The 15,230-nt window shown below is 40.0% G+C and overlaps 1 protein-coding gene across 1 annotated transcript; it reads left to right on the top strand.

Annotated features, from left to right (window-relative positions):
* Nucleotides 1-4,956: 4,956 nt before the first annotated feature.
* LOC118771475 (interferon-induced very large GTPase 1-like) lies at nucleotides 4,957-13,751 on the top strand. Its single transcript, XM_036519484.1, has 2 exons — nucleotides 4,957-9,210; nucleotides 13,671-13,751. The coding sequence occupies exons 1-2, from the start codon at nucleotides 4,990-4,992 to the stop codon at nucleotides 13,749-13,751; spliced, it is 4,302 nt and encodes a 1,433-aa protein (XP_036375377.1). The 5' UTR covers nucleotides 4,957-4,989.
* The last annotated feature ends 1,479 nt before the right edge of the window (nucleotides 13,752-15,230 follow it).

Here is a 15,230-nt window from a genome sequence, read left to right as displayed (position 1 = left end):
AGTGCTATTAAGAACTGTGTTGCTGTCAGTAATAACTACAAAAAATACATTTTTAATTTAATGTTCATTTTGTAGTGATGTCACAAATACCCTACTTTTCTCCTTTCTCTGGGGTCTCCAGAGCAAATCCCCTGTGAATGACTTTCTGGCATGAAGTGTGTGTAATTCTCATTCTTTCAAACTATCCAAAATACAACAATTTAGGAAGTGATTTTCACTGGTCATTTGGCTCCAGTACAATACAACTTGTGTTGACATAAAACAGTGGGGCATAGTGATTCAGGAGCAGGACTCATGACTGAAAGTTTGCCGGTTTGATTCCCTACTGAGGCCCTGCTGTTGTACCCTTGCGCAAGGTACTTAACCCACAATTGCCTCAGTAAATATCCAGCTGTATAAACATATGGCATTGTTTAAAAAATAAATGAATAAAACTAACTGATGTAAGTTGCTCTAGATAAGAGTGTCTGCCAATAATGCAATAACAAGCGATGAGACGTGAGATTATGGTGGATATGAGTGTGAGGTTCATGCATATATCTCCTCTGACATTGCAGGGAGGTCCCAGGTTTGTAGTTGATGCAGAACAATGTGGTAAGCTGATGTGGGTGCATGCTCTTCTCTGAAATCACATGACCAAGAACCTGAACCACTGGGGCATCGAATTAACATTTCCGTTATTTCAGGCAGATTTATTTCGCATGTTTGTTTCTCTTCAAGTGAAACTCTTCCTAGCTGCTCTCAGGCTGAACTACTCGCTTGACTGAGGTGAGTGATTTTGTTACAACAGTTATAGAAAACGACCTTATGTGGAGTGGTACTGATTTTAATGTAGTGTAATTTAATGTAATGTAATGTAATTTAATGTAAATTAAATGCATCTTAACCTACTTCCTGATTACAAAATATTTGTAGAATTATTGATGTAACAATTGAAAATAGAACTGATTGAAATGAAAAAGTTCTGCAAATTCCTTACAGTGAAATGAACATGAATTGTTAAAAGTACTGTCCTGTCACCTAACTGAATTCAATGTAACTACTAAATCAAAGTAGTCTGTGAAGAGACTATGATAAAACTGCATATTTGAAAGTGGCAATAATTAAGGCTTTAGAATGAATATTTTGATCATAGACAGGGCAATATAAGCAATATGATTCACACTTAATTGCATTCTCAAAACCCATAAGGACTCATGCACTTGCAATCTCAGCACTGTGTTTGGTGCTGATGCTTGTTCATATGTGGTTAGCGGTATCCTGTTTGCAAATTCTCATGCTACTTTGCAGTTGTTTCTTTCTACCACTTCCTTCTCCTGTTTTGCTGTGTAACCATGTTTGGACACCAAAATGTGCTCTTCTGTGAAACCACATGCCTGAGAATCTGAACAATGGCATATTGAATTATATTTCCATAATTTCAAGCAGACTCCTCAGGTGAAACTCTTCCTAGCTGCACTCACCTTTTTCCAGAGCTAGAACTGTAACTGCCACTGCTATAGCTTCAGCTTCAGCTAATTTCACTAGCGTGTTCACTGAAGTCTTCACCTTTTCTGTCTGATGTAAAGGGTTTTCAGTGAACCTGAATGAGCACACCACTTCAGTTTTAATTTGCATTAATTCTACTCTCCTTTTAATTGGAACTTTAATATTGGGAGACTATAAACAAGTTCTATTTGTCTACTTTGAAAAAGATAAATGTGCATTTTCACGATTTTAAATGAATTCCCATGATTTTCCCATGATCCCCTGAATATTTAATGAAACAACTTTGCGTTTTTGATTTATTTGTTTTAAAATGACATGGATGTAACAATTGAAAAATAGAACCAATGTAAATGAAAAAGTTGTGCAAATTCCTTACAGTGAGATGCATGTGAATTGTAAAAAGCACCATCCCATAACCTAACTGAATTCAGTGTAACTATTTAATCACAGTAGACTGTAAAGTGACTATGATACAACTGCATATTTGAAAGTGCTAATATTAAGGCTTTTAGCATGAATATTTTTAATCCTAGACAGGGCAATGTAGGCAACATCATTCACTTCTAGTTCCGTTCTCAAAACCAATACAGGAGTCGAGCATGGATACTAGTCTCTATAATGTATTTTATTTTTTGTTGACCTAATATTTTCCTTGTGTGTAAAATGATCTTTTCTCAAATAATAACCTCTGGGTCTGTGAATGTTATTCAGACTTTAGGATTGAGAGTATGCCTTTCATATCTTAAAATATGTCTTCCCAGACATTTACAAAGACAGAACTTGGAAATCTTACTATGGTGTAGAACTCAGCTTTTCTGACATTTTTCAATCATAATGTTCTGTAGGACGCCTGGTGTAGTGGACTCCTGGTGCATTTTAATAAGTATTATCATGTGAAAAGTGATAGAACACATACTGATAAAATTCCATATTTGAAAGTGTCAGTGAGTATAGCTAATAAATTAGCAAGAGTATTTTGTTTACAGACAGAGCAAAATAAGCAGTATTTCAGAAAGACAGGTTTATGAAGTAAATTCTGCTTTGGCCATGTTGCTGCATGTTATCAATCAGATGCATTAACTGTGGGAATGCGAAGATGTTTGGCTTGATTTCACCTCCCTGAGTCACACAGGTTTTTCTAGTTTTACAAAGGCCTTGTTTCAACAGAAGGGGTTTGCTAGAGAACAACTGGTTCTCTGGTGTGTGTTTAAAATTTCTAAGCAAACCCATATTAGACCATGTAACCATTGCAATTCCCAACCTCAGCGAAGAACCTCCTTTGACTTTTCAATTTGTACTGAACTGACAATAATTGATGTTTCTTGTAATAACACATGATGTATATTTTCACAAATGTTCCAGCTTTACATTTGGAGTGTTAAACTTCATTTGCCAGTTGTCTGCCCAATTCTGGATCTTTTTTTTTTTACAGCATGGCTCTCCTTTGCAGCTGTAATATTTATCCAACAGACCAAAACTGGCCAAAATCCAATGAGAGAGTAATACAGACTCTGATTTTGTTCCTTCCATACAATTATACTGCTGTGCATTGTTACTGCCCATAGAGCATTAACATTTTCAATTTGGAATGATCTATGGGCCATAACATTGTAAGGCAGTATAGTGTATGCAACATCAAAAAGACTTGTATGTAATATTTCACAAAAACCAGCCTGGATTTAGACTTTGTGCTGAAGCAGGGAAAAGGGCAAATAGAATGCTGAAATATATGGCAAAAAGTACTGATTACAGATCAAAGGAGGTTATATTAATGTTGCATAGTGTCTTTGTTAAACTACATTTAGATATGCCAAACTACTACAGTTAAACAGTGCCTACCTGTAGCCCTACCACTGTGCCATTCAGGAAAAAAATAGGTTCTTTTAGAAATAAGATATAAAGCAGTGCAGAGACAATATGAAAGCCATATTACCAGAGTTCATATATAGGGTACAGAAAGCAATAAATTGGAAGGTTTAAACCATTAAAACCATTAAAAAGCATATTAAAAGCATTTTAATATCCAGATATTCTGCATTTACAGGAGTTATACAAATATGATCAGCTGCCCTCACTCGTCACAGAGAGAATTCAGCCTGCTTTAGAAGACTGGCTCAGCTCACAGAGAGGGTAAAATCACCATCCTTCCTTATAAGCTTATTTTATTCAAATGATTCCCAATATGCTTGTCAATTTCAGACATAGTTATGTGTGTTTTTATCTGAATTTGATAATAAGGTAAAATGTGTTAAAGGCTGATGTTTTTTTTCAGTTATCATTGCATGAATCTTACTTTAAAATCACATCACAGCAAGAATCTTTTGAATGTCATACGAAATGCAGAATATTTACCAAGCCAATGTCATTGTCATTTAATTCAGTTGCTTTTATTAGGTAATGAAGAACACAAGAGGAGGACAGTGGCAGCAAAGCCACTCTGGAGAATTCTGAAGTCAGATTCAAGATGGCTGCCAGAACCTGCCAAAGAAGGTAGCAAGTAGTCTAGAGATGTTACTGTCATAGATTTAAAACACATTCAGGAGATCTGCTGAGTGAAACAGAATGGCCCAACATGGTCAAAGCAGCAGAGCAGCTCTGTGCTCAGAGTCCCAGCATGCTAATGCAGAAGAGAGACCGCAGGTCTCAGAAAAGGAAGAGGTACAAAGTGAGGCCTTAAAAAGCCGATACATGGACATGAGGCAGACTGTAGAAAAGCTGGAGAAACTGTGTGAGACAGGAAAAGATCAGAGTGATCCTGAGGTGAAAGAAATGGTAAAGAAAATCTTCACAGATCTCGAAATCCCACGTGAGTTTGCTGTTACACCCGTTCAACCACTACAGGATCTGATCAGAAATCTCCAAAAAAGTGCTGAGATTTTACAAAACTTCACATGGACATCATCTAAAATCATAACAGATAAAGAGGTTTTAAAGAATGCGTCTGGTGGTCTCGGTTTGACAGGAGTGTTTTATACTGAGAAAACTGAGGATATGCTGAAGGCCAGAAAACAGCTGATTCAGGTTCCTGAGTCTTTCTCACTGAGTCCTACTGAAGAGAGTCCCATTTTTGAACAAGAAGAGTTTTCATCCCACAAAGCTCAAGCTGATTTTCAAAATGTCCTGGAGAGGCTAGGTGTCAGTTTAAGCCATTCATTTAAAGGAACATCATGGAGATTCCTTTATGATACCATTACTGCTGAAGAGAACATTCAACATCCATCTGAGCACTCTAGTGTCTATAATATCCAGTACAAATACATACAACTTGCCTCTGGCTCCCTTAAGAAAGAAGAACTGAAACTATCTGTTGGTGCCATAACGGAGCTCAAAGAGATAGAGAGATGCTTATTAAATGGGAGTAAAGAACAGGATGTAACAGCCAAAGTTGAGGATTTTTTTGAGCACTATGGTTCCCATGCTAATCTGGGTCCTCTTTGTTTTGGGGGAATATTCCTATGGAAAGCCAGTTCTGAGGGGATCAGTTATGCTGACCTCACAGAGATGAAGAAGCTGATGTCTGAGTCTCTTTCTCTTTACACATGTGAGCTCACAGACCCATCTTTAGCTGGCTCTGACAGTCTGTTTCAAGCGAAATTGAAAAAGCTGTTTGCTGGGAAGTATGCTGACAGCTTGCTAAGTAAAGTTCAGCTCTCAGTTCAGAAAATTGGAGGTCCACCTGAGAATAATGCATACCTGCAGTGGAAGCTGGCTCTTCTCACAGATAACAGCACCTGGAGCGTCACAGACAGAGGAACAGCTTTTGTTCCTGTATGGGACATAATTGCATCTGCTCATGACCAGGATTTCAACGATCTCCGTCGATTGCGCAAAACTCTTGAGGACATTTACACAAAGACTACACAAACAAAAACAATCCTGAGTGGTGATAATCTACAGTCAGCAGCCGGGCTTTCAGAGAGCCACACAGTAACTATGGAAAAACCAGCGACATTTCTGCAGATGCTTGAGACAGTGGGGCTCAGTGAGTACTATCCTCAAAAAATGAAGAAAGGAGATGTTCTTGTTATAGACAGTCTCATGGAAAATTCACATGAGCTAAAAAGAGAAGATCAGTTGGGCTTAGACTACATCTGTCAACTCATGATGTTGGACTGCAATGCAAGATACATAGGGACAAAGTCAAGTGATGCAGTTTCTGTGAAGCAATGTTCCAGTGGTGATAGCGTTGATGATTTCTTAAATATTGAAAGTGACAGTACTGAAGAAGATGAAAACCAAGGCATTCATCCCATGGATATTCACATAGCAGTTTTCCTTTGTGCCGATGATTTCCTACGGCAGTACATTTGTACAAAACTGGCCATGTGTCAGTTCGCCTTACCTCTGCTTGTTCCTGACCCTGGCACCGGAGAGGTGGAGTTCCCTCTGTGGGCTCTGAGACAGGTACGGAAATCCTGGAGATGCAGGCAGGAATCAGCTGACACTGCAGTGCAGCGGTACGATGACCAGTTAATGAGCAGCACTCCAGCTCCAATCATCTCCTTCATCAGACTCGGATCATCTTCACAGTCCAAATCGCAAATCTTGAACAACGTCATCAGCAAACAGAAGCACGATGTTTTCTTCCATCGGCACTGTAGGGGCAGCACCCCCAGTCGCCTGCTTATGGATGGGGTTGTGGAGGTTTCCTGGTACCTCCCTGGAGGAAGGAGAGATGACACTTTTGACAGCTGTGTGGCTTTCGTGAATCTCCATGGTGACGCCAGCAAACATCCCAGACAGCTGCAGTTTCTACAGGAAGTGAGCACAGTGAATGTGGTTCTGCTTTCAGAGAATGGCCTTGATGAAGAAGCAAAGAGGATCTTTAAAGCTCTGTTTGACTCACCTGTGCCTCTGATCTGTCTTTTCACTGGAACAGAGAAAATTTCACCTGGACCAAACAAAGCAAAGGTTAGACTGGCAGTCAAGAACAAGAATGAAGCTCTTCTATCTGATGAAATTACCCATCACATCAAGCAGTGTGTTAATCACCAATTAAAGGAGAACAGAGAACCACAAAAAAACAGTCCAGAAAAATGTTTAGGTGCTGGAAAAAAACACTTTAAAGTCGATGAAGAAAAAGATGCTTGCCAACTCGGACACTCACATGCTCAGGTACTGATGAAACTGCTAGGACAAAATCAAAATGAACCTCCCATCTCCAAGAGGACATGCTTCCCTCTGCAGGGTGACCTGTGGAAGGAGTGGTGCAGGCTGGATAAAAAGCAAAATCGCCTTCAGTGCAGAAGCAGTGAAAATATGGAGCAGGAGCTGTGTGACATAAAGGCCAAAAAAGACAAAATGCGTCAAAAACAGCTGGAATCAGTGTCACAATCTACTGGGTTGATGCAGTTCTTTCTTGATTGTCTTTGCTACTTCAGCTTTTCGCAAGATACTAAACTGTACATGCTACATTGGCTTACAATATGTCTGCAAGAGAGAGAAAAGGTATTTAAGACAGTCGATGTACAAACTGAAAAGGAATTCCATATCAAACTTCATGACTTTATGAGAGAAGCAGCACAAATGTATGAAGCTGCTCAGATTTCATCAATTTCACAGCAAAGGGAAAGAGCTGGTGCTCTACCAGCCATTGCAGCTGAAATGTTAATTTTGGGATATCCTCTTGAACTGATGGATGGAGAAACTGCTCATGTACCTCTAGAGTGGATAAAATCTGTCCTGGACAAACTGATTACTGAGCTAGGAGACAAGAAGGTGTTTGTTCTTTCTGTCCTGGGGCTGCAGAGTTCAGGCAAGTCCACCTTGCTGAACACCATGTTCGGGCTGCAGTTTGCAGTGAGTGCAGGAAGATGCACCAGGGGAGCTTTCATGCAGTTGCTGACAGTGGATGCAGAGATGAGGGAGCAGCTGCAGTATGACCTCATCCTGGTGGTGGATACAGAAGGCCTGCGATCACTAGAGTGCAGTGACATGGTGCACCATGACAATGAATTGGCTACATTTGTTATAGGCATCAGTGACTTGACTCTAGTCAACATCATGGGGGAATGTTCATCAGAGATGCAAGACATTCTGCAGATCTGTGTCCATGCTTTCCTGAGAATGAAACAGGTGAGAATTACGCCAAGCCTCATTTTCGTGCATCAGAACATGGCAGATGTATCAGCTTATGACAAAAATATGGAAGCAAAACGGTGTCTGTTAGAGAGGCTGGATGAAATGGCTCGCATTGCTGCAAAGAAAGAAAGCTATAAAGTGACAGGCTTTAATGATATAATACAATTCGATGTTGACACTCAGGTGTTCTACTTCAAGAACCTTCTGCAGGGAGATCCCCCAATGGCTCCTCCAAACCCCACCTACAGCCACAACACCCAGGAGCTGAAAGCCAAGCTGCTCTCCATTGCACAGTGGAAACCAGACCACAGATTCTCCACACTGACAGCCTTTAAGTTTCGCATCCAAGACCTCTGGCAAGCTCTGCTAGCAGAGAACTTTGTTTTTAGCTTCACAAACACACTGGAGACATCAGTGAAACTAGCTTTGGAGGAAAAATGTGTGGAGTGGACTTGGAGGATAAGAAAGCATGCACTGGAGATACAGAATGGGCTGACCATGCAGATTGTAAACAACTTAGTGCAAGAGGTGGACCCTGACCAGATAAACCAGAAACTTGATCCAGTATGCAGAAGCATTTCCACTGAGATGGAAAACTACTTCAGAACCGAGAAACACTCTGATATACTTGCCCAGTACGAGCAGGCCACTGAGAAATGGCTGCAAAATCTGAGGGTGGATGTTGCTGGAGAAATAAAATCCAGCTGCATGGATAGCATCAGCTTGGCCAAAGGTCGGGCAGAGCTTGACATTAAGAAACGAGAATATGAGGCAAAACTTCTTGAAATGAGCAAAGCACTTGCATCCAAACTTAAAGACAAGAATCTCTCAAGTGAGACAATGAGGAGGAAGTTTGATAAACTCTGGCAGAAATGGATGGAAGATATACCAAAGGATGCCATTTCATGGAAGAATGGAAATGTAATAGGAAGAGTAGATGACATACTACAGGGCACCTTTAAACATGTGTCTAAAATTGGTGAAAGGATTAAAATTGGTACCCCAAACTTCCAGCTGAACAGGACTGATCACATTTATTCTGGGTGGACAGACCGTATCCATAGATCTCTAACACTCTCTTCTGGGTCAAGTCCTGATGAAATTGTTAATAAGCTAACATACAAAATACAAGTAGATATCCATGAATATATCGAAAGTAAAGAGAAGAAAAAATTAGATTTCAATCCAAGCTTCATCCCTGAAATACTGGACAAAATAAGAAAACACATATCAGAAGCTAAAAAGACTTTCCCACAAATAACAGAAAACTACACTGTTGACCTGTCTATTAGTTTATGCACACTGGCAGCAGAGAGATTCCAGAAGATGCATGATGAGTTTAAGAAAGCCAATGATCCAATCACAGTCCTTCAGAGCCAAAGAAAAGAGTACTGGCAGATCTTTGAGAAATTCTGTCAGGGTGCAACATCCACCATGTTTTGTGTGGACATCTTGTGCAAGAAACTCAAGCCAGCATTTGAAAGGGTTTTGTCTGATAAATTTAATGTCCAAATGACAGATCTACTGAAGAACAACTGCACTGAATTCAAAAGCAAATCCAGCCTGGAAACTCACATAATGAGACATCTAGCTGAGGCAGAGAACTTTGATTCATTTATGGAATATTTACACAATCCAAGGGCTTTTTTTCAGAACCATATTCAAGAAACTGTTGACAAAAATTTAACAGAAGTCAATTCAGTGGAAATCCTTGCATCAGATCTACAGAGTCTGCAAGAGCTAATTCTACAAAAGATTGAAGAAATTGATCTGAAGGAAGGCAATCTCTCCTTGTGGCTTGATACATTTTGTAATGAAGTTGGAACACACGTAGAGCTGCCACGAAATGACTTTGCAAACATTGAAAAAGAAGATATTGGAGATGCACAGTTTTTCAAAGACACATTGACAACATCATTTGGGGAAATGTGTAAAGCAACACAGAGTGAATGTACTAGCACCATTATAAGTGACTTCAGGAAACAAACAGTGGAATCTTTCATGAAGGAACTCCCAGGATGCCTGGAGCAGTGTCCTTTCTGCAAAGCCATATGTTCACATGCTATGCCAGACCATGAGGGAGACCACTGTACTGAATTCCATCGACCCCAGGCATTAGGCACTTGGGTGTACTCTCCACAGAACTTCTTAGAGAGGCTTTTCATAGACAAATCGATTACTTGCAGTTTCAGGGAAAGTGTTGAAATGAAGGTGCACAGAGATCTAGAGGACAGGTTTTCTGGGTGGATGTGGAAGCTGAGGAAACATGCCCTCCAGAAGCAGTCTGAGCTCCTCAATCAGATTCACAATGGCACTGACCAAAACAGCTCAAAGCCTGACCTGGACTTTCAACAAATCAAGACTGATGTGAAAAAGGAAATACATGAATGTTTGAAAAAGGACAGCGAATTATGCCTGGAAGAAATATTTCAAAAAATTTTTAAAAAGAGATATGACAAGCAAATGAGGAAGCTTATGCAGGAAACTGATGGTCTGTACAAAGCTCAAAAGAAATATGAAATGTGTTCAAAAACAATTCAAGAGAAAGCTCAAAATGAAGCAGTGCTTCTTCAGAAGATGAAAGCCCAAGCGTCTAAACTCAAGTCAGACAGAGTCAGTGATGAAATCATGGAGAGGGAGTTTGATGATCTCTGGTCTGAGTGGCTCCCTGGAATTTCTTCCCATCAGAGCACTGAGGAGCATGTTGATGTCGAGGCCCAAGTGAAACAAATCCTTCTAGAAACATTCAGCAAAGTCTCTGAAATTGAGAGCAAAGTGACTGATGAAAACAATGCCTTCAGCTTCACTGAGAAATATGTCATCATGAAACCTAAACCATATTTCCGCTTTTGGAAACACTCATTCAGCTCAGTAGATCAGTACATTAAACGGAAATTGAAAAAGATTGAAAATTCTGTCAAGAAAAGCATTGAAAGACAGATGAAAGATGGAGGTGATTTTGATCCAGAATTCATACATAATATTTTACACACAGTGAAATCTGATTTGACAAAATACCAAAACAAGAATCAATCTTTCTCATTCACAGAGGCTATGGTAACTGACTTTTCAGTTTACTTGTGTAAGTTAACTGCACCGAAACTAAAAGAAATGCACGACAGATTTAAAAGAACCAACAATTCACCATCATTCTTTGAAAGCATGAAAGGTGAATACTTTCAGGTATTCAAGAACTTGTGTCAAGGAGGAACAACCACCACATTTTTTGTGGATGTTCTGTGCAGCAAGTTAAAGCCAGCCATAAAAAAGGCAGTACACAACACAGCCAGCACTCTGATCGCTAACGAGTTAATAACAAAATCTGAAGATATATCTGAAAGTGCCGGTACTGAAAATGCTTTGCGGAAAAGTCTCCAAAACCATGATGACTGTGTGAAATATGCCAATAAGGTTGAAGAAAACATTCAGCTGAACAGCAAAAGATTCATTGAGCAATATTGCAGTACCAATAACAATCTGGTAAGAATTGTGAATGAAAGTATTGATGATATCCAGAAGCATGTCTTGTCAGGCATTGAGGCTGCAGTCACCGCTGTGAGAGAGAAAGGGGGCAATGTCTCCATGTGGTTGGATGAACTCTGCAGAAAGCTTGGGTCTGTCATTGCATTCCCCAGATATGACCTGAAAAACATTGACAATGTAGTGGGTGGAAGTGTGGAAACCATTGAACAACCCCTGGAAAAGGCCCTGAATGGCATGTGGGAGAGTCTGAAGGAAGAGTGCACCAAAGATATTCACACACAAGTGATTCAACAGAAAGCAGTTAACATTCTGACTCTGCACCTCACAGAACGCTGGCAGAAGTGCAAACTCTGCAAGAGGAGCGTTACTGTGGACGACTCTGCTGAAACCAAACCTCATCATTTCTCTATAAACTTCTGTACAACAATGGTGAGCGCCAAAGGAAAATTCATGCCGGGCAATGGTCTGAAAACAAAAATTCCCTTCAGCAGATACAGAGAGGCCGGAATGCCTTATGCAAAATGGAAAATTACCCCAAAATCTGAGGGGAACCTCTACTGGAAATGGTTTACTTGGAGATTTAAAGATAATCTGGAAAGAAGATACAATAAAAAGTTCGAAGGCCAGGGCAATATGCCTGAAGCTTGGACACAGATTACAAAGGAGATGGCTTTAGATGAACTCAAGTGATTGAACTGTTCACCATCATGATTATATTATGTGTGAGTGTATACTGTATACACATTTCAGACTTGTTTCAGTTATCATTGGTTTTATCTTGTAAGATATGCCTTCATTGTGTCAAAAAACTGAACCAAGTGTCTGATCTAAATGTGTCTACTCAAGAAATTATCTTCAGGTTTGTAGAATAGAGACAATATCGTTGTTACTGTTAAAACTATTATGTACACTTTGTTTTCATCATTCTGTATTGATCTTTTCAATTTTCATGTACAAAATTGATCAAAATTTAGCTGTCTGATCTAAATGTGTCTTCTTAAGATATAATCTTCAGGTTTGTAGAATAGAGACAATATCACTGTTATTATTCAAACCAGTATATACACTTTGTTGTCTTCATTCTGTATTGATCTTTTGAAATTTTTGAAAGAGTATAAATCATTAGTGTATGACTGTTTCTCATGAATAAATGTGCAAGATGTTCTAAAAAGTATGGTATACACCCACATTATTTCGGTAAAATGTAGACAGGCAAAATACATATGATACCGTGTATACTCATATATTTCATCAAAATGGTTAAACTATTATTGATTTTTTTAAAAATGTATTGTCTTCTGTTCATTGAAAGAAATTTAAGTCGTGATCCATTTAAATGCAGGTGAGCCACAAGGAAGCTTATTTTCCTTACAACTGCCATAAATAATAACACAAGATACCCCCCAACACACGCACACACACACACACCCCAAAGAGTAAAGAGTAGTTCTTTCAAAGAGTAGTACTTTCAAGAGAGTAAAGTGGTTATAAAATCTGTGAAGTGTATTCTTTGAAAACCAAAGGATGAAATTATAATGCATGTGCTACTCATATTTACTTTTCCATTTAAGTTATGAAAATACAATAATAAATTAACTACACATGAGTCCCCAGTTACAACAATAAAAAGAATTATGCATGAGGTCACTGAAGTCAGGTTGATTCATTTGTTGAAAAATTCAGCCACCAAAACCCAAAAGAGAGGAACGGTGCCCAGATCTGGCTCTGTGTTCTGCCCTGTGTGTCTGGGTAAGGTAACGTTACAGCCCTGAGCAGCAACGCTGGGAACTGCAGGCTGCTTCAGTTTTGTGCTGTAACAAATATCTTTTTTTTTTTTTTCAAAACCCATAGTTGGGAAGAATTAAGGAATTAACCTGCTCATTCCTGAAACCACATACTTTTTCATAAACATACAGTACATATCAATCATGAGGAAATGGATTAAGAGAAGAGTGTGCTCCTCATGTTGCTACAGCTTCTTCTTTGGTGGATTTACAAATGCATCTCGCCACCTACTGTCCATAATGTGCATTACATTCTACCCACAATGCATTTTCTGCTGTGCTTGTTTGCCAATCCACAGCTCCAGGAGAGGCCTAGTAATGCCTGTCGAAGGCCTCTGACTCACATCAGTGTCACTTTAGCCCCAAGATCTGCAGCTGAATTACAGTCATTTAGTCAGTAAAAATTTAATGTGAAATAAATTGCCTTTGGCACATGTGAAAGCTGTCTGAGTGAGGCGCTGTTTTCGCCACTGTGTGCACATGACCTGAGTGAGAGGCAGTGTACTGAATGCTAGCATGTCTGTATGGGTGAGCTCATATCTGATTGGCCTGTATGTCTGTAGCATGTGACTTGCGTGGGGGAGACCCTGTAGCCACCGGTAGCAGTGTGAGCTATGACAGGAGGTTTGTCAGTTATAATAATAAATATCATTGTATGTTAATTAATGGACTGGCCAGGTCAGGGGGAGAGAGGCAGGGAACATTTCAGCATTAATGAGACTATGAGCTCCCAAACCCCTGGGCCTGGAGTCTGGCACTATGTGATCAAATCCCTCAAACAGGGTGTTTCTGACAGCTCTTCACTGGGGATAGCTGAGCATTGTGGCCCTGTAGGTACCACGCACCTGGGCACCTGTGGAGTGGTACCTGGACATCGGTTTGTTGGGATGGGAGGATTCTCAGCAAACCCACTGAGAAACACCTGCTATGGAGGCAAAGGTGGACCAGCGCAGAGTGTCACCCACAGCACCAGAGAGGATTCCCAGCTGAAAATGAACCACAGAAATGCAAACACACACACACACACACACGCGCGCGATGCAGCACTGGGGGGGGGGGGGGGTCTTCAGTATGCTGGAGAAGGGGAGAAGAGCTGATTACATGCAAACAGTAAACCACAGAACACACCCGAGTGACGAAGGCTGCTGGCTTTAGTAAGTTTTAGTAGTAAATGTTACTGAGCCATGCTGCTTTCTCCTTTTACATTCATTAGAGCAAAGCACTTCATTAATTCACCAACTAGCCACAGTTTCAGCCAAAAAAAATTATAGGTCATCAGTCTCACAAACAACTTAGAGAAGAACAACTCAAGCAAGGAACAGGAGAAAACGGCATTATTTAAATTGATAACTTGGATATGGCAATAGCTATCTAGTAACTGTAGTCCCATTTAATGCTTGTTTAAAATACTGTTTAAAACAGGGTCATCTATCAGACCCAAGATGCTGCCATGACCAGCTCGCCATATGAGCTACAGGAGCAGGAACATTAGCATTTTTCCAAAGCCAGCTGAAGACTTGTAAAAAGAGTTACCTGTTTAGAAGAAACAGACAGATCAACATGGACAGTCACACCTAATCAGATATTGGAGTGAAAGCAGGACATCTACGGAGTGATACCAGTGCCAAAAAGCACTGACTTTGTATTTATCAACTGAATATGTATTAAACATTTTGAAATGGGTATTTCTCAATTTCTCAATTTCATCTGAAATTTGAGTTTAAAAAACCTTACACTCAGGTTTATTAATTCAATATATATATTTTTTTCAACTTAATTTTCAAACCACTACATACAAATTTCATTGCCTGTCATTGAAGTCTACAAACCGTAAATTCGAGTTCAAAAGTTAATGTTCCTATTCAGCACTTTAGATGCATTGATAGTGGACACAGATCCTGTTTCAGAAAAAAAAAAAATCACTTGCTTTTGGCAGTGATATCCCTCCATGGAAGTCGCTGCAGCACAACTAAACTCTGAAAGTGCAGAAACTAAAGACCTTGGTGGGAAACAGGCTTTGTGCCGTTAAGCTTTAACCTTCACTCCCCAAACTGGGCGGACCAGGCTACAGACTGCAGCTGGGCTGTGAAACTCAGTGCAGGGAGAACCTGAGAAACTGTTAATCACTTCTGATAAATCTGTGGACAGTGACCCTGAGTTCAGCACAGCCGCACTTTGCGCTCTGTCTACAGTACAAGCGAGGCTTTTTCCTGCCAAACTGCGCTGCTACAGTAGCTGCCTGTGTTCCTTAAGTGTCTGTATCTTCCAGACCTCGGGGTCAGATGACAGTCTTGCGTAAATGGTGATTGCATAACCATCAGATAAAATAGTGCTGGCTTTATGACTGTATTCACAGTCAGACTACTGGTTGGTTGAGCTTAACTGTTCGGAGGC

Source organism: Megalops cyprinoides, chromosome 24, assembly GCF_013368585.1.
Source record: "Megalops cyprinoides isolate fMegCyp1 chromosome 24, fMegCyp1.pri, whole genome shotgun sequence".
Taxonomy (NCBI): Eukaryota; Metazoa; Chordata; class Actinopteri; order Elopiformes; family Megalopidae; genus Megalops; species Megalops cyprinoides.
Note: the sequence above shows the minus strand (reverse complement) of the source record. Positions and strands in the feature narration are given on the sequence as shown.

What these genes read in the sequence shown, in the direction of transcription:
- LOC118771475 (XM_036519484.1), top strand. Translation starts at nt 4,990, where the DNA reads ATGAAGAAGCTGATGTCTGAGTCTCTTTCTCTTTACACATGTGAGCTC. An exon ending in AATATTTACACAATCCAAGG is followed by an intron (nt 9,211 to 13,670) that starts GCTTTTTTTCAG and finishes GTGGCCCTGTAG; the next exon opens with GTACCACGCACCTGGGCACC.